This window comes from Bombus flavifrons, chromosome 10 (genome assembly GCF_040668555.2).
Source record: "Bombus flavifrons isolate JBK064 chromosome 10, iyBomFlav1_principal, whole genome shotgun sequence".
Classification (NCBI taxonomy): domain Eukaryota; kingdom Metazoa; phylum Arthropoda; class Insecta; order Hymenoptera; family Apidae; genus Bombus; species Bombus flavifrons.
The window spans coordinates 4,235,823-4,258,902 of record NC_138451.1 but is presented as its reverse complement, the minus strand read 5'-3'; the positions used below and the strand labels follow the sequence as shown (position 1 = coordinate 4,258,902).

The 23,080-nt window shown below is 37.7% G+C and overlaps 1 protein-coding gene and 1 long non-coding RNA gene across 9 annotated transcripts; both read left to right on the top strand.

The window, feature by feature from the left end:
• Positions 1-851: 851 nt before the first annotated feature.
• On the top strand, positions 852-13,410 carry LOC138184073 (uncharacterized). 8 transcript variants are annotated; one of them, XR_011174238.1, is made up of 4 exons: positions 852-987; positions 1,061-1,353; positions 1,422-5,398; positions 5,514-13,410. It is a non-coding gene; the product is annotated as an uncharacterized LOC138184073 (long non-coding RNA). The 8 variants fall into 8 exon arrangements; XR_011174239.1 differs by having other exon boundaries at positions 1,422-5,716; positions 5,784-13,410; XR_011174232.1 differs by having other exon boundaries at positions 1,422-8,098; positions 8,183-13,410.
• Positions 13,411-18,264: 4,854 nt separating this feature from the next.
• Positions 18,265-19,583, top strand: ato (atonal). Its single transcript, XM_069122278.1, has one exon. The coding sequence runs from the start codon at positions 18,366-18,368 to the stop codon at positions 19,200-19,202; it is 837 nt and encodes a 278-aa protein (XP_068978379.1). The 5' UTR covers positions 18,265-18,365; the 3' UTR covers positions 19,203-19,583.
• The last annotated feature ends 3,497 nt before the right edge of the window (positions 19,584-23,080 follow it).

Sequence of the window (23,080 nt, the reverse complement as noted above, 5' to 3'; positions counted from 1 at the left end):
CTTTTTTAATATAGTTGTTTACTCAAAGGAGCTTCGTTACTACCTCCATCAAAACTATGCAAAACTATATTCTTCGTTAATTTATATGTTTTATCTCGTAATCATAAAATCACCGAGGAAATTAGAAATTTCGTTGTTTTTGTATTAAAATACAGATAAATTAAAAATTTCCATTAATTATTTTTATTTCATTTTATGTAACATCTTTTTCTTATTTTTAATTGTACAATATGGCATATCCTTTAGCAGGACAAAAATAAAACACCCTATATATTAATTTCGAATAAATCGGTATTTTCGGAAATGTACCGGAAGTTACGACCGATGTGTTTAATGCGACTTTAATACCACTTCGGGTTTTCCGCCTATTTTCAGTTTCCTGTCGGCGTTTTCGTTTTATTTACCTTGCGGTGCAATTAGCGGTTTGCCGATTTTCTTCTTGATGGTTAAGCTTATGCATTGCCCTGTGTTTTCGGCATTCTCTAATGTTCCGTGAAATTCTATATCGTTAAATAAGTATACACCTTATTTCCTACTCGTCTTTCACAATTTACTTTTTCAATAATACACGATCTATCCGTGAAACGTTACGTTACACCACATAATAAGTATATATTTTTAAGCACGATATCTTTGAAACCCGTGGAGGAAGGAACTTCGAGCGGGTGCTCTTCCACCGAAACTCAAAGGACATTCGCTCGAATAATTTTACTTCCTCCGTCGTATGAATTCGTACGAGTTCCCTCGAGCCTTGTTACACACAAAACTAGGAAAATTAAGTATTGGATCATCCTGGCGATTCCATGTTTCTAACTTCTATGGTTGACTTTGTGATAAATAGCCTGAACGAAATATATTGTCCGTGAATGTAATACTTTTGATAAGAGTGTAAACTTGCTGAATACAACAGAGTACGAACATACCGATGGATGGATCAAAGCATGTTTGTTTATAACAAGAAATTTCTTATCGACATATAATGATTTGGTTTGTAGATTTCTGAAATATTTCCAATTTCGTGATCGTAATTTGTTAATAATTAGATATTGTTTGTACTTAGGGTGAAAAAGATTTCTCTCGCTGGCCAACTGGTCCCAGGTGTGTACACTGGGAGCGTGGCAGACGCGTGCTTCTCCCCTCTTTAACCTCAGCCGAACGCAGTTGCTTTTACATGCTTCTTCACTCTTTCTATGTATGTATATATTAATATATGTACTATAAAATAATTTAAAATAAATATCATACAGCCTGGGAAATTTCATTTATATTTCAAGAGGATTTGAAATCTTTGTAGAAGAAACAGATCCTGAAAGTTATCTGAGATACGAAAACGTTTATTTCACAGACAGATAGGTTAATATCGTTTTCCTATATATTATTTTTCTATTATATAGTTTAGTCTTTAGATATTTATCTTTTAGACGCAACGTGGATGGAACAAATCAAATTAAAGTACGAAGGAAAAATAGCGTATACTTAGTATCTATTAAATTCTTAGATAAACATAGATCTTTACGATCCAAGTCGCTTTAAGGTTAAATAGAAACGCATAAATCATGGAAGAGACAAAAAGAGAAGAAATTTACACCTTTATAATGCAAATTAATAGCTCTTCCAAGCATTGCTATCGAAGAGAATAATGAGCCTTGTTTTAGACAATTAAGAGAAGAAGAACGTAGAAACTGGCCACGTAAGATTTGCATTTGAGAAAGGTGGTAATTATTTGCAACGGAATAACGCAATTATCAAATTGACCCTCGCACCCTCACATAATTACTCGCGACTTCAGGATTTAAGTGGATAATCATTGGGAATTGGCGAACTGTTCGTTGAACGTTGAAATTTGGCAAGCGTCAGAATGTGGGGCGCCAGGTCGTCAATGCGTACCATGTAATTTATGTTGAATGTATGTATACATCTCACGTGGATACTGGCGGTAGATTTTAACGCTGAGTTTCGAATTTATTTTGCGTGAATTTTTCACGATAATCTGTTTCCACATAAAAATTCCAACCTATCGTAATACGATAATCGTGTCGTGCTTCAATTGCGAAAAGAACAATCGTGTTCCTAGTTAAATTTCTTTATGTTAGTCAAAGAATTAGGTTCGTTTAATTTCCTTTATATTTACACGGAAATCTTCTAACGTGTGCATTTTCTACAGGTATCCCTTGCTTTCAAATCTTTACGTATATTTTAATTACACTTATACGTAATTTCAAGACACGTGTACATTTTTCACTTTCAAGATGTTATTTAATATTAATTGGTCGTTATTAAAACAAAGTATCGGAGATTAAAGTTACCGATGAGCGAAAATTGACAGAGTTGGTGTAGTGGCAGCAACCTAACAGTAGGAGGAAAATGAAATTTTACTCTCAATCAGAGAGCCACTCGATCACACAGGAGGGTGCCATATTGTTACGTTCTAACCATTCTCTCTTCTTCTTTATTTCTTTCTTCTTCCATAATCTTTTCCTCTGGTTTGGATCAACTGTTGTTTTACGAGGACTCTTTAGCCTCGGCAGACGGCCCATTGTATCGCTTATTTCAATGCGCGGATTGTTTTCAAAAAGAAAGCATGATTGTTTCATCTTTTTCTTTTTTTTTCAGCTTCCTCTTCTTTGATGTTCTGCTATTTACCGATAGTAGCGTATCGAATGTACGGCTATTAAGAGTCTATGAAATTGTTAATGAAAGTTTTAGAAAGGAAATGCACGAAATCCCAACTTTCAGCGAGAATCGTAAGACACCTTGTTCTTTAACATCTTGCGAGACAGTTGCGCGATGGTCATTTCTGAAATTTTTTCAATTTCTGCTATTTGTCGTTTACGTTTCGAGAAATTCTTCAACGAAATGGTGGTACAAATTGTTTTTCCCGGTCGTAATACGAATCACTGGGATGGTTCGGGCCACCATGATTTCGAAGCTATTTTCTACGTGGGTCGTTCGAGGCTTCTGGAAATCAATTTTTCCCCTCTGGCGCCAATTAACCAGAATTTTCTCAACTTCGACGTAGGTCCTTTGGTGCATGGTAGTTTCAAACTTTAACTTTAGGAAAGTTAATCGCTCCTTCCGTTTTTCTTTTTCCTCGCTTCAGTTCAGCCAATATAATTTGTCGAATTCATTCTCATGTCCACGTGATCTATTATCGTATCAAGGACGAAAAAACGCATTAAAACAATGCATTTTCTCTTTAGTTATTTCGTACTTGAAATATTTTTGAAATAAATGCTTCGTTTACTTTTATTTTTCATATTGTCTTTTATTTTCCAAAGTCTGCTTGAATAGATATAGCAGAGTAATGATATCATAAATCTTAATGAAGCAAAGTTATTAGTAGACACATTCGTAGAAGCATCGTGAATTTATCTGAAGTTTCTAATTTGGCCTTCCATTCAATACGATGGGAAGAATATAATCGGCTTATATACATTTAGTTGACTGAATCCAGGAAAATGTGCCTACTATCTTTTTCTCTTTCTACCTATTTATCTCCTTTTGAACAAATTGATGCACAGTCGTCGCGAAGAGACGAAAGTTGCACAAAAGCTTAAATCACGATAGACCGTGGATACCGGCTAGTTAGGAGAGTTTTGATGAATCCTAATCTTGTGAAATATATGCGTGAATAACGAGCCACGACGGCCATGGTGCGTTTGAATTAAAACATATTATCCTTGTCTATCCTACCAACTAATATCTACTAAATGGCAACTAATACCAATCCTATTCATTCGGATGATATGCTTCAATGTGACGTTTGCTTTTATATACTAGGATGTCATAATCTGACGCTATCCACGCAGCTTCATCATCTTTTAACATATTTAGTATCAGACAGTTAACGTTTAACAGATGAGAGACTTGCGCGAAATCTTTGTAAAACGAAAGAATTCGTTTCTTTTTCCATTCGATTATTCCTTCCATGTTCTGTTTAACGTTAACTAATTAGAATATAATTAGAATATTTATATAACTTAACTTAATTTAATTTAACTTAATTTATATAACTTAAACGCGATCGTAGTATATGATACGATAAAAGATAAAAAAGCAAAAGTGTTGGTAGTTCGGTTTCAGTCGAAAGTCGTGGGAACCGTTTTGATAGAATAGGAGAACGGACGACGTAGGAAGGTAGGAGAAGGAAACGAAGAATCTTGGTGGAAGATACAAAAAGGAAAAGAGAAGAAAGGGAAGGAAGGTAAAGCCGAGCAAAGTTTGAACGATGGGATGAGATCGTTGGTTCTGATTCCAAGCAAAAATTCGTGATACAATGCGAGCGTTTTCATTCCAAATAACGTAAATTCAATGTATATCCTGTTTTATTTACGAACTTCGATTAACGACATATTGTTGTATTTAACTACTTGTTCTCTACAACCTGCTTACTCGCAACGTTAAATAAAATTATAATTACAATAAAATTACAGTTGTTTATTCGGAGAAGCATAGAAATTTTAAATAATAATCATAAAATTGTACGATTATAACGTTATAACAGAATTCCTATCCAATTTAATAAATATTACGATATAATTTTCGATCGCGTCAAATTATAAATATTTTTCTATCAACGTTCACTCTCTCTCTCTTTCATAGTTATTTTCAATACTCGTAGATGCATCGCTTGTCCAGATACTTTTACTTGTTGCATTTTAAATACAGGAAACCGCTTATGCAACGATCGCAATGTTCAAGAAAGGACGAATACCGTGTACGTCTTTAGATCTGTTGTGTTCTCGTCATCAGCAAGACCTTTCGATGCGCGATAATTGGAGTCCCGAGAGGAAAGTATTCTTTCTCGTTCCTTGTCGGCTGTAGTTGTTCGTAGTAATTTAGCAGGTAGCGGGACCGCACGTTTCTACGTGGCCATGTTCACCCTCTGTCCTCGGCTCTCTCTTGGACGCCCTCCAACACCCTTTCTACCCATTCCGCGTGTATTTAAAAGCGTTTAAGGGTGCCCTCCAATCTCAAGTGCTCTTCGCCGGATACACAATGGTTCTTGCGTATTATTTGTTGGTGAAATAACATGCTGTCAGTTATGGGGGATATGCTAAATATATAGGGTACGGCTAGAAATTCGAAGGAGAATCGATCGAACTCGTCCTGGTGCTCGAGTGTTGTGCTTCGAGTCACGTTGAACCGGCGCGTTCACGTTTCAGAAGATTTTTATATCGAACGATTCTTTCAAGAGAATCCGCATCAACATGGCTATGGTTGCATTTCGGGCACACGTATTCATGGATCACAGATTCGAACTTTTCTCTTCCTCTTCGTCTTTATTCTTAAGTCGTCAATTTGTATCGTCGAGAAGATACGGAAGATTCTGTCGATCTTTCGATTTCTTTATTTTCTTTCCCGGTATTTAACGATAAAACGAATTCGAAGTAGCAAGGTAAGAGTTTTTCTCTTCGTAAAAGGAATTCGATTTATTTTTATTTTAATCATTATGCGTATTCTTCTATTTTAGCAATTTGCAATTTATTCATTTGTATACTTTTGTTGCACAGGCTATGGCAGATACGTATATGGATGTCTAAACGGCTGATCAAACGCCGATCAAGAATTTCAGAGTTATAAATTTACTCTTGCTCAAGGTTAATCAGTCTTCCGAAAACAAACAGTTCCGCCTCTTCGTTAATTCGTGCATGCTCTCGAAACGATAATCAAATAACGCCGAATCGATCGGACACAGGATACACGTAATTAAAGAGTATGTAATTATGGACTTTATCGAAGACGAGCGGTATTAAGTTATTAGTTATTAATTGCTTTATTAGATTAAGCGACCGAAGATGCGTCGAGAGGCGGAGAATCGGTGGTATAAATTCGCCGTAATCGTTTCCTTCCTCCGCCTTTAAATCGATTAATAGTACAAATAGAAACAATAAATCATATTTTAGTAGAATACCAATTAATTCCTATAGATTGAAATAAACTTTACTATAACAACAAAAAATATATGTATATATATAATAATTTAGGTTTATAATAATTTAAGCTTGTAAGCACAACTAAATAATTTTTATTTTGAGAATTTTTACGACGAGTTTAGTTTTGTAAAATATTAATTCAGTAAAAAACCCGTATAACTAAGTTCACTCGAGCAAGCTTTTGAATTACGAATGACTTAATCTTTAATACTTTAACTGACAGCCAAAATATACGCAGTTAGTTACTATTACCAACCTTTTTCTTGTTTTATACAATTTCCGTACGCAATAAGAGGGAACCGTATCTTGTTAAAGTCCAATCCAGTTAACATTACGGCCTGGTCTGCTATCATCAGATTACAATGTAAAGATACTAAAGGTGGTAAAACGCTGACAGGGTCACGAAACGTGTATTGTGAATTCCTTTAGAGTCGTAACGAGTTGCAAGCGTGGGCGGACGTAAGTGCGAGACACGTTTCACCTTCTACTCTGACGGGATAATTTTCTCTTCTGGCTTATCCCTTCTTCACCGTCCATATCATTCGTTCATCCTTCCAGAGGCATGGTATAAAAGTAGGTAGTCTGATTGCCTAAACCGACGTTTTATTTTTACTACAACTCCGATTCGTTTCTTTCGGCGATAATAACAATCGAACGCCGATTATGTGCGTGAACAATTATTCGTCGCGTTTCTGTCTATCGGCCAGCGTCAAATTGTATCGAATCTTTCACAAAATTCTTCCGTTTCCTTTCAATATCTTCGAAACGTGCATTTATTTTAGAAATCATAAATGTAAGCAAGATCGTCGAATAAACGTTACGTCTCTGTTGTTACCAACACCAAAATGTTATTTGATTTGTGGCCGAGAAAGAGTCGTTCGTCTGTAATAAGCGTACCGCCTCTTCCTCAATATATTTGTCTTGATGGCTCAATGCGCACGTGACCGCTCGAGAGCGGCATGACTTTACAATACGACCCTCGAAACGGTTATAGCTGTACCAGCGATGAGAACGTAAAAGGCTGTAAAAACATTCTGGTAACCGGTAGAATAATTCGAAAAGCAGAATGAACGACGATCGCGTACAATTAAGCGTCCCGTTTTACTTCGTTACACGCCTCTTGTCCACCAATGTTGGCTTTCAGGCGCAACAAGTAAACGCGTTCGATGTAGAAAAAATTCAGGAAACAACTTTCAGTTCTGTACTTTTGTTTCATTTTATGGAAAAAGAAGTTGCAAAAGAGAAACTATCTTTTTCTTTCTTCACTTTTTCTTTCTTCACTATGATTTCACTTTTCTTTTCTTTTTTCTTTTCTTTTCCTTCGATAAAAAGCGCATAACTGGTATCAGATACTTGCGGGACGCTTGCGAGGCGTGTAATTCTTTCGTGTTACACGCAGACGATTTCACCGCAGTCATCCGCTCCTCGTCCGTGTGTCGTTTTAGTAAGTAGCGGTAAGCTTGTCGGTCCGAGATGGTCCGAAGATAGGATCAAAAGAGGTGAGAGGACCACCCGGTCTATTTAGAATATGAAGAACCATGACATTGGTGTCAGATGTCTCATCGAGAATGTTGACACCTGTAAGCGCTGTTGGAACATTGGAATCAGTAACAGGTTGTTAATTTTAACGCACGATGGTAATAGCAGCTTGAACACGACTGTTGATGGAATACGTTCGATATTTACCACTTTCCACATTTACGATTTTTCCACTTTTTCGTTTAATCGCATAAGAATTATATTTTACGACAATTTTTATCTTATGAATTTATTACAATTATTTACAATTTAACACACGTAAAAAAAAAAAAAATAACGGAGCTAGAAATTCTTAATGGTTCAAGAAATGGTTCTAGATACAGATAAGACATCGTTAAAAATTAGTGGAAATCGTTATCGTCCCCAGAAATTAATCAGCGAGAAAGATCGTTCGAAATGGTGTTACAAATAAATCGCCCTATTAGAATCGCATGGAACTTCGTACGAAGATGATAACAATCGCTACGAGCTTTCGAGGCTATGCTTTCCGTGAATAAAGCAGAAACTTACTAATGAAGAAGGAGCAAAAGTACAACTAAGGCGAAGCTTAGTAAATCTTATCGCGAACCGTCATCCTCTCATTGACTATGCATTCCCAGAGGAAAGCCGTGAATTTTGCCTCGGTATGTTTCAGCTAACTGGAATATCTCACTAGAAGAGGTAGGTGCCAGTAAATTTCCTTAAACTTTCTTTCCTCTTTTTTCAAGATTCGGTTCTGATGCCGTTGACAATCTGATCGTACCTATTCCCACGAGAAAAACAGAGATAAAAGTAGAAAAAATGGAAGAAAAAGTACGCGCGTAGTGCGGTAGAAGAAAAAGGAAAGGTAGAAGCTTGTAATCGTTTGCCGATCTTCGCAGTGTTGTCTCAGAAATGCTCTTCGCACCTATTTTAACGCGCATGTATTATCGAGAGATTGGATCAGCAGGTATTTATTTTTCGAACAAAAACTTCCAACGACAGTTCCCGGTTTCTCGTCTAGCATTTTTTCACTGATTCGCATCTCGAGTTATTTGTCGTGTAGGAAAAAAACGTGTTGGGAACAAAACGTATAATGAATTGGCGGCAGGTTGGTTTTAATCGGAAATTACACCGGTTTTTGTTCGATCTGTTACAGGTTACTGAATATTGAACGAATCAAATTACGAATCGATATTGTAAACACCAGATACATTTGCCCGATACAGTTTTCATCTAAATCCGTTCTAATAAATTTGATGAATGTTTAAAAAGAACTTTTGTTCGATCGAAAGATCCATACCGCGTAGCGCACTTATTCAAAGTCTTACGGATATTTGTTTCCGGTATATAAATTATAATACTAAATCGATATAAGGTAAGAACGGAAATTTAAGCAGTTCTCACGAATTAACGAGTAATTCACGATAACGTCTGACGAGACTATCCAAAAACAGCGCCGCCCACATCCGGAGGAGGCATATACTGTTAGTGATGGTGGTGCGATCAGGTTGATCAGTGATCGGTGTAACGCGTCCGTCGGCTTTACCTACTTAACTCGCATTTATCCAGAGTGATCTGAACCTTTATCGTAAATTGGGTCGTCCTTATAAATTCTGTCCGACTTTATAATTTTCGGATAAATATGACTTATGATCGAACAGCGTGCGAACTGGCACATGTATAATGCGAACGAAAAGAGTAGAAAATTATACTTAATAAAATTACATACTCTCGTACAATTTGTAATATCTAATGCTTGTAACGTATTATTCGATATGCATTAGGCTTGCGTAACATTAACATCATCGTGTATATTATGCACGAATATCTCGCGTATCGCGTTTCAATTACTACGTAATACCTATAGTCTTATCTTTTATTCATATATTTTTACGTTCGTTTAGGTTTATTTTATTTATCCTTTTCAGGTTCTCGATACATCGAAATCGAATCGATCCGCTTTTGATCTTCGAATTATCGTGGTGGACGAATGATAGCGTGATTTGGCATAATCACGAGCATTAGTAGTGAAAATATAGTTGCACCTATTACGAGGATTTGCAGGTAAAGGGTAGTGAGAAGGTGGGCCAACAGGGCAGGGTGAATAAGGCGCTCGAGCCTACGCGGGTCGCTTTTTCGAGGGAGGACGAGCCATATGGGGAGCATACGGTAAGCAGGCTGCTGCACCCGCTGCCTCGAGGGTTTAATCTACCTACCGTCCGCCAAATTACCATCCGAGGAAATCGTGTATCCTCGAAAGATCGCTGTGACGACGTTTCCGTTATTACTGACTTTACTGCATAAGAATGGGTATCACGAGGCCCATTAGTTTAGCGAAAGAACACTCGACTTTATTTCTACTTATCAATACGCTATATGTCCATTGGTGGATTTAACATTTGTCTACAGGTGAAATAAAGTCCGGTCCGTTCTTGTAAAATACGGCAAAAGATAAGAAATACCGTGTTTCGTCGTTGTTGTTGTCTTTATATTATGGTTCTGTGTAAAGACTTGGCTTTTTTAATTCGATTCTTTCGGTTTTCGTCGAAGAAAAGCAGACACTGTCTAGTAGACATTCCCGGGTTTTGTCTCTCGCTTGCCAACTGTCCCAGGTGTACGTGTCTGTGGATGAAGGCAAAAGGCCCAAGAAGACTCGAGGCGTGTGGCTGGCGCGTGCTGCTAGTCCCCGATTCCGTTTCCCCGCCCTTAAGTTGCTTCCGATCGTTGTCTGCCATAATCAGCATCACCACTGCCGCCGCCACCACCACCTCAACAGCTACGGTCACGCTTTTTAAATACGCGAAGCGAGCTTTCATGCCTTCATACCCACGGAAATCGTATCGTATTTCCTCCCTTTTTTTCTTATTTCGTTCTTATTTTCTTCGTTCTCCAAGCCTTATTCTTCGTTATAATCACAATTCCCCGTTTATTTCGTTCGTAAAATCTATTAAACAATTTTTTTTGGTTTTATATCAAAGATGTTTCGATCGAATGCTTACGTTCTACACGTCGATATTCGTTGACATATTTCTTGGAATATTAGTTTGATAGATTTTATGGGGAAAGTGAATGGAATAAACCGATGGTAAGGGAAATAGTAGAATCGTCGTTGATTGCTTTGACGAAACTGTTTATATATAACAGAAGTGGAAATTTGTGTTATTCATGCTCGAACATTATTATGGAAATTTGAAATGTAAGTTGTTTGTTCCTTTCGGCGGTAAATTTGCATAAACACGGTGATTTTCGAACCAACCAGAAGATGATATAACGCTAATTTGCAACTTTTAACTATTCACTTTTCACCGTCACGAATATTTTTCTCTTCTAAGCTATTCTATCCGAAATACCTTATTTAACGTAAAATTCGTTATTGTCGCGAATTAATTAAAAATATCCCGATATACGTAACTATTGTAGTAACATCTATCGATATAATAATATTCGTATGGAAAGGTAAAGCCTTTTGTCAATTTTCACAAACAGACCTGCCATTGTGAAGCGTTGTTAGGTAAATTTCCTAAAATATTGTGGGAAAAAAGAAAATAGGAGGAATAGACGGTGAAGAAAAGAGAAGAAAGGTACACGTTTTAAGTACTAATTTGTAACATTCTGAAAGTTTGCAAGAATGAATTGTATGGCACGCGAGGCTATACGCCAACGTTTTTTTCCATCTGACACGGTAGATTATTGGCAAGAGCGGCTTCTTTGATAATTTCTAAGGCGCGTTAGCATTTCTATGGCGTTGAATTGCTTTGGTCCGTTTTACTGAAGCGCCAAAAATCGTTGGTATCGCGTCACCATTGTGTTACGTTTGTTGGACACGTTGGCCTGTTTAACCATTTATCTCGTCATTGACGTTAATCAGAGCGATTTCGGCTTCGGCAGAGATCTTTTGCAAGGATCCATATAATTTGGTTTGTCACGCTTATACGTAATATGATCGATGCACGTGTACATGTGAACAGAGTATCTTATATTCCTATTTATCGGTATAAATATACCAAGAAATTATTCTAATTAATTTCCTAATAATCTGTTCGATAACGAATTTATCCCAGTCACTCGCTTTCCTTCTTTTCTTCATCGACGTTTTCCAAATTTTTAATACATTTTTAATCACCGATTCTTCCTTGCTACTTAATCTTCTACTAAAAACCGTGACTGCCCTTCGGTATAATTATTAAGTATTCTCCAAAACCTGGAAACCAGGTTACCCATCGCAACGATTTTAATCTAAAAACGAGGGTTTTATGGGCTCAGATGAAGCTGAGCATAGATATATGCTACGGAAATAGATACCATGAAATCCCATAGGATCCAAATAGCGTTCCCTTTGCGTTTTACCTACGTTTAGGGTTAAAATCTGTTTTTAGGGAAGGAAATTTGACAAACAGTCGAAGGGGCGGTAACGTGAAAATATATTTTTCTATAAACTTTTGTTTCCTTTGAATGGTCCGATCTGGTTCACCCGTGCGATAGTGAGCATTCTATGTAATTCTATAGTAATATGCTGATATTGTTTAGAGTAATTTTCTTAATATATTATTCCGATCGTATCGATAGAATATATTTTAATAATGTTATTGAAATCTATGTAAATTTCAGTCTATTATAATTTCATAATTTTCATACTGGACAAAATTATATATAATAAAAGATTAAGTAATTAAAATTGATCGTAACACACTTTACTGCTATTATGCGAATCTAACGTAACATAAATACGATAATCTTAGGTAATAAACGATGCATTCCATTCATCTCGTATCGAATCTTTGAAAACTACTGTAAAGTAATGTTTTTATATTCAGGACCACACAGGTAGCCGAGGCATATTAACTTCTGCATGCAGATTCTACCAACAATCAATGGTAACGCTATATTCAATTTTTATACTGAATATTAAGCAGCATCGTATCATGTTACCGGTAACTGCTTCAATCCTTATCCGAATTTTATATTCTCACGATCGAAGTTGGCAAAGACAATTACGATGTTCTCAATCATATTTATCAATTTGAAATTATCGACCATATTCGAAATTACAATGTCGATTTCTATATATTACTATATCGTTTAAACAAATAGACATAAGGTTCTCGTTTATACGTAATATGTATAGTCTTTGCTCCACTACTCTGTATTTTCTTTTTCTTTCTTCTTCTTTTTTTTTTCGCTCAGAGATTCAACGGAGTTCAGGTATCCGGCGCGTAGAAAAATTTTAACGCGTTTACAACTGACCGTCACGGCGGAAAATCCTTTGAAACATCGACTGTCGTAATTACGAGCGACTTATAACAGTGTGGTAACCCCTTCATTTGTGAACTATGATAAACTGTTGCTCATCTACGGTTCCGAGATTTGCCTCCATGATTTATGCTAATACAATGGACCTACCTCAAAGTATCTTCTACTAAACGCTCTATTAGGCTTAAGTTAATTACGAGACTACCTTCTTGTGGGTTGGCTCGACGCGATCGTTACCATATTACGGTACATATATTACGTCCTTAACGATGCCAACCGCTTTTGCATTAAATTTGGACAAGCGACGATCACAAAAAGCATAGGAGATTTTTTTTTTGTTACTGTCAACGCGTTTATATCTGTTGAGGTTGACTGATAGAGGAAGTGGATAAATTTGTCATAGAAAAATATATTGAAATAAGTATAGGTATAAGTACAGGTACAGTGTATGCTGACCCTGGTCCTCATTTTTTCAGTATTACAGTACAATAGAACTTGTAATAGAAAAATATATTGAAATAAGTATAGGTATAAGTACAGGTACAGTGTATGCTGATCCAAATCCTCACTTTTTCAGTGTTACAATACAATAGAATTATGATAGGGAGCACGTTGATATATTTATAGCATAGGACATTAGCAAAAAGTTAACCTTGGTGTATAGCTCTAGCTGAAGGCTACAAGAAACAACAATAGAAATCTACTTATGGCTCCTTTTGTTTCTAGACCTCTTCGTAACAGCGATCTCCAGGTCACGGATATACAAAAGAAAAGATGTAAGTGTTTTCTTCAAGTAATTACTACAACAATAACATCTAAGAGATAACGGCAATAAGTATCGTTATTTTTCTATCATAATATTTAAATTATTGCCTTCTAATATATTATTTACGAGATGAGTTATAGATTACCATAGAAGTAGCTAAAGTTAAGATTTGTAAATTTAATACGTAGAGCATTTTGACCACCAACGAATCTATTGTTGTCTTGCGACCACGATTATGGACAATAACTTCATTTTCTTCTGGCTCCAGGTTCTGTTACTTGTTGGCGTTTGAACATACCGACACGCCGCCTAGTTATTTGAGCACCCTCCGATATACCATTTTCAGAGCGTAATCGCTAATCACTCGTCCGATTTCAAAGAAAGGGACAAAGTCACAAATAAAGACTAGTTTCGAACGTTACTTCGGTTTTGGGATGCGCCGCTTCGACCACCGAAGCTCTATATAACTATGCTTGTTGGCTGATTTTACGGTTTCTACGAAACTACGTTCCCTCTCCAAGGAAATCGCAATTTTCGTCCTTTGACAAAATTCGGAAAGTTCTTATGCAATCGTTACTTAATACCATATGCTCAATATACGCGTTTAGATACACGCGCGCTACCGATGACAAATTTTCAAGCGTTAACGTTATCAAGACATTTACCATTTGCCATTAGCGCCGATGTTTCTTTTAAGAATCAAAGTTTCGTCCTTTAAAAATCGTAATATTTCTAAATCTTCCGTCATGGTGTAATTTCAAAATGGAGTACCTGCGAAAAAGACGAGAGGCGATCGATAGCAACCTCGAAAAGAAGAATATGAATTTTCGGATGAAAAGTTTTCTAAATTATTGCGCAAATTATCGAATATTACGGACGCGCGTAAACATTATTAAATATCTGACAGAATTTGTAAAAATTGTAAAAGCCAGATCTTCGAAGTTTACCGTTTCTTAGATGAAACAGGAGGATGCGGTTTTCATCTCGCCTTTCAAGGAGTAAGCCGGGCGGTTCGTAATAGTCGATGATGCTTAAACACGAATAGCGGCGGGACGACGTCGGGCCAGCCTGGAAGGACAAAATGAGGAATTCGAAAGCGGAACCGGATAATGTGGTAATTGTATTCTGGGAATCAGTTCGGCACGCACTCCTTAACAAGCTTCGACGCGGCTCCCCTGTCTGGTTCTAGACACGGCAAGTTGAACAGCATAGACGAACGGTCAGTTCGTTGTGGTATACAATACTCGGATCTATCTTTTTGATAGCGCGTGATTTCTTTTCGGAAGCACAGGTGTCAGAGTCACGGCTGTCACGTCCGAGCTGATCAATTATCATCAAGAGCTCGTTTTGCTAACACGACTCGCTAACTTGTCATCTGTCATGATTTTCAGGAAACGGTTATTGCGATTCAAGGATATGAAAAATATACCAATTATGGATTCTGTTTTTTTAACAATTCTATTTTCATGCGGTAGCGCGCGACGCCTGTTGACTATCTTCAATAGTAGAAAAATGGATTGATCGATGTTATCACGACGACTTTGTTTTCTACATTCTTAACTCTGCTCGTGATACGATAAATAAGATTTCAACATAAACTTAAGACCTAATGGGAAATTGACATTGTCACAGCAAGATAAAATAATCATTACGATGATGTAATAGAATACAATAACAGAGCGATAAGCGAATGAGATAAATGTTAAAAATTATAGATAAATGTGTCTATGTAATGAAATTATTAATATCGAATAATAAATCATTCCATGATCTTTCTTCTTAAATTTTTATCCCAGAATTTCAGCTCAGAAATCGATCAATCGTTCTGGCCAATTTCGAACGTGAATACTCCTCTCGATGAATTATTAATAAGACGGAAAATGTTAAGAAACGAAAGGGAAAATGGGAGGAGAAGAATAGCGAATGAGATGAAACAAATGATAATTAGTCGATCTCCAAGCCTGCATTCCTCGTTATTTAGCCTGTCTGCGAAAGTTTACATCTCTATTTCCAAATACATATTCATTGAATATATCTATGTGTATTCTATATAGATATCGTTTAGAGTCAACTTCGTGGAGGGTCAGACGAATAGCGTCATACGGTGCTCTCATAAATTACCACTAGTCGGATAACATGTTATTTGCCACTGAGCTCACAAATGAGTGCACTTTGTATTTAATTACTCGACTCACGCCCAGGGCGCATCCTCATGACGGGCCTACCTCAGATCATTTTTACCCAAGGAATATCCCTTCTGTTGATCCATTTTTCCTTTCTCACACTTTCTTCTCGTCCCTCCTCTTCGCTTACTACCTTATCGAATCTTCACCTCGTTTCCTTTTTTTTATATCTTTTTTCCATATTTTATTCCTCGTAAGTAATATGATTAATTGCAGCAATTAATAATTACGTTCTTTAGTTACAGAAGAATGGTATTTTGCGATGTATTTCGTCTCTAGAAATACTTTTTGTAGTATTTTTATTCTTAACTTTTGTCGATTATTTCTTCTTCCTCGCGGAGTAACAATTGGCGATGTTATTTATTTAACGAGTCTCTTCGTTCGTTTTTCGTTTGACCAAGGGTAATTAATAGAAAAATCGAGAATTCTTTGGCAAGATTTTGACAAGCAAAGACAGGATGAGTGGGTTGAACTGATGCACCGACGGGGTGAGCAGGTAAGCAAAAAGGTGAAAACAAAAGGCAGAAGGTAGAGGTAATGCTGTTGGTGAATAGAGTAAGGATAGACACAGACAAGCGTACATTTCGTAGCCCTAATTATTGGTTCCGTCCCAGTTCCGTTCTGGAACAAGAATATAATAAATGGAAGCAATCAATTTTTAAATTACATCCCAATTCGACGGAAGAATATTCTCGCGTGAAAATGGCGAAGATATTTAGATGTAAAAAGAATGTATTCTGCATCGATTAATTTTAATTATATACATTTTTACGTTAACTTTCTCGTAAACACGTTAAGACACTTGATGCCTGACAAAAGACTTTATGTTATATTAGGTTGTCCGAAAAGTGTCTTTCTTTTACAGACACGTCTATTACAACGATGTACCTTTATACAAACATGAAAGCTAATCTGTCGAACGTTGTGATCTTTATCTTGATAGAACAAAAATCATACGTAATTCGATAAAATAATATAAAATGCAAAATATTGTGCATCCATTATTTTCTTATAAAACGAAAGAAACTTGTCGGACGACCTAATATCATATTCAACACCGCATTAGGGTAACATTTCATCTGCACCTTTTTCCAATTAATTTACAAGATCGAATTCTGTTTCGTAAGAGCGCCAACGTGGCAAGAACATGTTTCTGTTAAAATTGTCTTTACGGTAAGTTGTGCTAATGAAGAGAAGTTACGGAAGTTACGCTGACCTTGAAAGACGATGTTTCCCGTTACTAAAAAAGTTGAGAGATCTCCGATCACGTGGTTGTTCTCGTTAAAAGTACGAAAAGTACCAAAGGTTTTCGAGCAAAGGATTATCGTGTCGCTACTTAGGAAGAATTTTAAGGCAATGGCGGGACGATCCCGAAATCCAAGACGGCTGTGTCCGAAGGGAATGACAGAGATCGGGTTGCTTCGGACCACCTTCGTGCTCGCCGCAAACTTTATCCTACCTGTTTTCGCTAATTGAGCGAGTAAAAATGTAACTGGACCTTACGCCCCTGAGGTATTTGCACCCTTTTGAAGATACGATCCGTTCTTTTCCCAAGATTTTGCGCTGGACCGCGTTCCTCGTTCCACAATCGCTTCAACCGATCGGTTTACCCGGTCAGATTGCTTAAACGTGTACTCCAAATTACCATTATTTATTTAAATAACTTCGTATTATTCACACGGAATAATATTCCGTTATTTTCTTATCTGATTTTCCACTTGCCCTTACGTTTCGTCAAAAAATAGCATTGTACGGTTCATACAAGTATATTCATCGAAGTATAGATCATACTGCGACACGTATTAAATTATCCGAGTATTCGTTGATCCTCAACATCGAAATACGTGTCAATCCTCTACAACGAGAATTAAACAGAAAAATATGTAACTTAATATAGTAGCAACGAAATTGATAATATTTAAAAATACTAGTGGACATGATATAACTCGTAAATCACATTGCGTCGTCAAGGATCGAATCTCGTTACATTAAGCATGTCACGGGTTTTATTATTATTATTCGTTGAATATCATTTTTCGTGCGTTCGACGCCACTTTTTAATACCATCGCAAATTATCAACCAAGTATCTCAATAACAGGTAGTTTCGGTGCATCGTGATCAAAGAGACTCTCGCGTCTGTGTTTACCGTGAATCCTAAGTAAATGATATAAACTTGTACATGATATGCATTGAATGGAGCTCGTATATGATCACGCACGCACTTACATATGTATTAGTATTAATACATACGTATGTCACCGAAGGGCCAGGTAATAGCTGTGCGATTTTATACGTGATCGTATAGGATGGAGGCGCCGATGCCACCTGTTACGCTAGCCGTTCGCATACTCGGGGCTGGTTGGCTTTACCTCACCGCAGAAATGGTGGGGATCGACGGCGAGTTTTCATTGGTCAGGCGGCACGTGCTGCACGAGGGTGCCTCGCTCCAAAAACGCATAAATCCCCCGGCGGTGTACCAGCCGACTTTAGAATCACCCCGACAGCGGAGTCGGCGTGCGTGCATCATAAACTGCTCTATAGAATCACATACACGCACATCGTAGTCAATAAAAAGAGCTTGTTTCGCAACTGGTGTTTCCGTGAAAATACAGTGGAAATTCAGTGAAGACATCGCAAAGAGTAAGAGGCCTACTTATCGACCCTACCTATCCAGTGAGGAGTTTCCATTTCCAAATTCTGTGTTCTACTTCGATTCAGAAATTGCCGGCATGGAACTGCAGGAGATGTTTCGATACGGATATATGTTCCCACCGAGAGAGGACGAGGTCGTATCCTGCACGTATCTGGATTTACCGAGCTACGCTTATTCCAAGAGCAAGTCTGATCTTCCACCAGTAAGCAGTATCAGCATACCGCAGTGCATCGTGTATGACGGAAATCGCAGCGATGGCTGGCACACGCCGAGTCCAACCGCAAGTTTACGATCAGTTAGTCCTGCCACAACTTTGTCTGTATCGTCAGAGCCTGACACGATAAGTACTCCGGTTACGTACCGTTTATTAGGCTCGATGGAGGAACTGAACAAGAGGTACACTACGAAGAGGAGCCTCGCTACGATCAACAGCGAGGCAACGCAACACGCTATGAACATGATCGATCTGACGGAGGAAGTAAACAGTATGGACGCGGATACCGATGGAACCGCGGATCCTGAGGCTGAAACGGAGCATGAAAAGGCGCAGTCGTCTCGAGGCAGTGTCATCAGCAATTCCAGCAGTTTCTCAGACAGAATCGTAGACGCTGACAGCGAGGACGATGCCGAAATGAGCGACAGTCCCGATCACATAGGATCCGAGATCGATGGAAACGGAAACAATCGAAACGTGGTGAGAAGGAGAGGTAAATACGTTAGCTCGACGATCGTGAGGAAACGCAGACTGGCGGCGAACGCCAGAGAACGGAGAAGAATGCAGAACCTGAATAAAGCGTTCGATAGATTGAGAGCGTATCTTCCGTCTTTGGGTAACGACCGGCAGCTCTCGAAATACGAAACGCTTCAAATGGCACAGTCTTACATCACGGCATTGTACGATTTGTTGCAATAACATTTTTTCCTCTTTTTCTTTTTTTCTTTTTTAAGATTTCGCTGAAGATCGTGTTAGTCAACGAACTGGTAAAGTCGGTCGTTGAAATTGAACGAAAGTGTTTAGTGGAATCAACCGCAGGACCGAAATAATTGAATTTTGGCTTGTGTATAGAAAAGATGTTTCGTCCAAATGTACGAGATATGAATTACGTTTACATTGTTTAGTCGAATTATAGGAATTGTGTTTGAGACGTAGGAACGATCCATTATCATTTTCTTGTAGATATTTACAGCTGTAATTACAGAATATCATTTCAGTTATCCGATGATTCTTATAACTGCGTACCATTCACTCGTTTATCTTTTGTAAAACGATATTGACCATTGTCTTATAGTTTATATTTTTTATTATTATTATCGTAATATTTATCATGCGAAACGTAACGAGAAAGGTTTAAACACGCATTTCCAAGATTTCTGTAAATACTAGAAACTTTGTAAATTTTGTAAAATAACGATATTTTAATGGATAAATCGTTAACTCGATATTGTATTATAAAGGCGGACCAAGTTACGTACTTATAATTTATTGTATTATAAATATTACTGCGCTCTTTGAGACTGAAACTGCATGTGTTGAAAAATATAATTATTTTATACATTCTCGTAGTTTTCGAATATCCTTCCCTCGCCAATTTCGTAAAGCGAAGTCTTACAATTCGAAGTCTTATAAGAGGACCTCGCAAGTTTAGCTTAAACTCCAAACTCCAAAGAGACTTCGATGCTCTCTTCGAGGCGTAGTAGAAAATTTTTTCGCCTCTATAAACATCTACTCTTCGAATGTTCCTTACTCGACTGTTCTAAGAGTCGCGCAATGGAATAAAGTTTCTTTGTAATTGCTTGAATCGGGTTTAATTTCGTTCAACGAACAAAGTTGTATCATAAGGGATGAAAAGTATATTCGGGGCGAAAGAAAAACAGCATCGTCATCGGTGGTCTGGTCGTCATACGAAACCCACGCGACGCGTCGGTGCCCGGTTTCATTGCAATTTGAGAACCTGCAGCCTCCTTTCTTTAACGATGACTCTTCTTTTTTATTTATCTTTTCGCTCTTTTCACCTTCGATTCTTTGCTATCGTCATCGCACTTTGCTCCATTTCTTTCCACTACTGTTTTCCACGTAAAAGTATTTAATTATTAGATGGATAGCCAAGGACGATCACATCTTTTGCAAAGAGCAATAAAATAATTCAGCTACGTGCTTTTAATTCGCTGGAGAAGAATTGCTTTCATTGCCTAGAAAAACGAAAATCTCGTTTACCTTTGCCATTTCTTTTACCATTTTATGCCCAACGTTTGATATTTTGTGAAAAATATGGGCGCGCGACCAGCATCCCTATAAACATTGTCTAGCATATTCAACGTCGAATAAACTATAATTAACACGATGCAGAGAGAAGAAGGATGGAACATGACATCATCCTGGTGATTAGCACTACATATTTGGTTAGCGTAAACGTTAGAAGGGCGATGTTGCGTGAACCCTTGTTGTACGGAAACTGGAAAATTTGTCGAACATGAGTATACAAACAACGCTTATTTTTTTTTACATAAAAAGTAGAAAGATACACGAAACGGTAGTAAAATACACTGTGCTCGAAAGGACCCTAATATAACGCTTTTATCGTGTAACAGCTTCTTCTCGTTGACGTTTTTCTTCGTCAGATAGTACTACGAGGTTTAAAGAAATTGAAATATTTATAAGCATTGCATTTTGTATTTACTTTATATCACTTTGACTGTTTTTATTTCCTCCCTCTCCTTCGTCCTTGATGGATAAAAATTTACATTTGTATTACATTTTTACAATTCTCACTGCAAATGTTCGATACAGTTTCGAAAGCGAAGAACTTCATTAAGTTTTTCGTAAAAACGTAAAAAAAGAAGGATCGTTTTACGATTGGATTATCGAACGATACGTAAAGATCCCATAAAAATTCGAATGGATGTCGCGTGGCGATGTTGACTTGTCTCGCGAGGCCCTTCTCGTACACGTTCTCATGCCAGCGGACGAGGATTCGTACTCTCGAGGGCCGGCTTCCTCGAGATTCCTCGGAAACTTGATAAAAATCGCGCGACATCTTCCTTGACGGTTAGGGGTTGGGGTATCCTCGGTCAGGCCTTCGTAAAGAAAAAAAATGAAGCTCACGAATAAAAGAAAGGAAGGAATCTCTTAGACGAGAGAACGTAAATATTGTTCAAAGCAATTAATTCTCCGGCAGACTACCACCTTCGCTTTGTCAGAAGGGTTTGCCTTGACAAAGAAGAGGAAGCTGGAACCGCCAGCAGTGACCAGTGGCCACTGTCATCAAAATACTCGATGGGGTTGGGGAGGAAGCTGACTGAGGTAAAGGGAAGGGGTAAAACGGAGGATAAAAGACAAACGCCGCCGCGTTGTCGTTGTCTGATCGTGGAGATTGCTTTATTTGAGTACATTTAGCGTAGAGATCTCGAAACCCTGCCGAATATTTTGTCGTAGCCGCTACCACATGCAACCACCCGTCTTTGCCAAGGAAGCCGAGCCAGAGGCGTAACGCATTAAGCATTAAAATAATGTAATCTGCCGGCTGAAATCAGGCGATAAATATAATCGGCCGGCGGAAATTTGTCGGGTGACGAGCACTCCGCTGTATATATTCGCTGCACCGGTGTGTACCTTCGTTGTATCAAGATTAATTACACGTATTCTCCAACTATGGAGAAAGGCAGCATGTAGCAAATCAACTCTCGACAAATTGAGACGAAATTTTACTACCGAATCTGCACTGTCAAGCGTTACGTTTTACATCTTTTTATATGTCATAGGAATTTCTATATTTAATCTTGGTATTACAAAATCCAAGTTTATCGATATTACAGAAGGATAAACATAATCTATTTATATTTCTATTCGATGAAATCAGAATTGAGACATAAAAATGAAGCAAGCTTCGTGCTTATAGACACAAACGCATGGCTATTTATGCTATTCGCCATACGAAAATCGCGTCGAATATAAACTGGTGCGCATAAATCAATGACGTCCCATCAGCGACAGTCGCTTCAACTCATTCGCGTGACAAACTTGTGCAACTCAGTCCATACGTCCAATATAAAAGTTGCAGATGCATGATTTATTCAGGAGATCGGTCCTCTTTACAAGGCAATATCAAAATATTCATTGGTTTACAATGAGAGGTAAAGCTGCATATATGAATTCGAAAGGCAAAGAAAGAGTAAGAGACAAGCACCAGTCGAGAAAATAAATATGAAATCAAATTTCCTGAAATCGAGGAAAGAAAATTTAATATAATCACAAATTGCATATTATCTTTAAAATTTTAGCCTATTGTTAGATGTACAATTTCTCATAGATCCGAAGGAGGATCAATGTTAACAATAAGCCGAATTGTTCGATAAGAAGAGGATCGTATTGGAATATTTCTGTTATATTCTTGAAAGGTGTCGATACAATATCTGTTTAATGTTTCGAACCTTGGTGCGTGCTCTCGCGAATGCTTCCGGATTATAAGCGCAGGTAAAAGGTGTGGTCGATCCTGCTGGATGCAACGAAAAACACGACCGCCCATTGTGAGGGATTCGATGATCCTGCGAGCTTGACGTCCAGCTCGTAAATCGGTAAAAGATCCCCTACCTGTGATCAGGATGTCGGAATAAGAGCAGGCTATCTGCTATATTACGTTCCTGACTTTTCCCAAGTTGTTTTCCAAGACACATTCTTCTTACATATTCCATTGCTAAAACGCACACACACGTGTATATATTTATATGCATATGTATATACCGGTAACAATCTTTCTTCTTTGAAATATCTTGAAAAAGCTCGTTGCTTTGTCG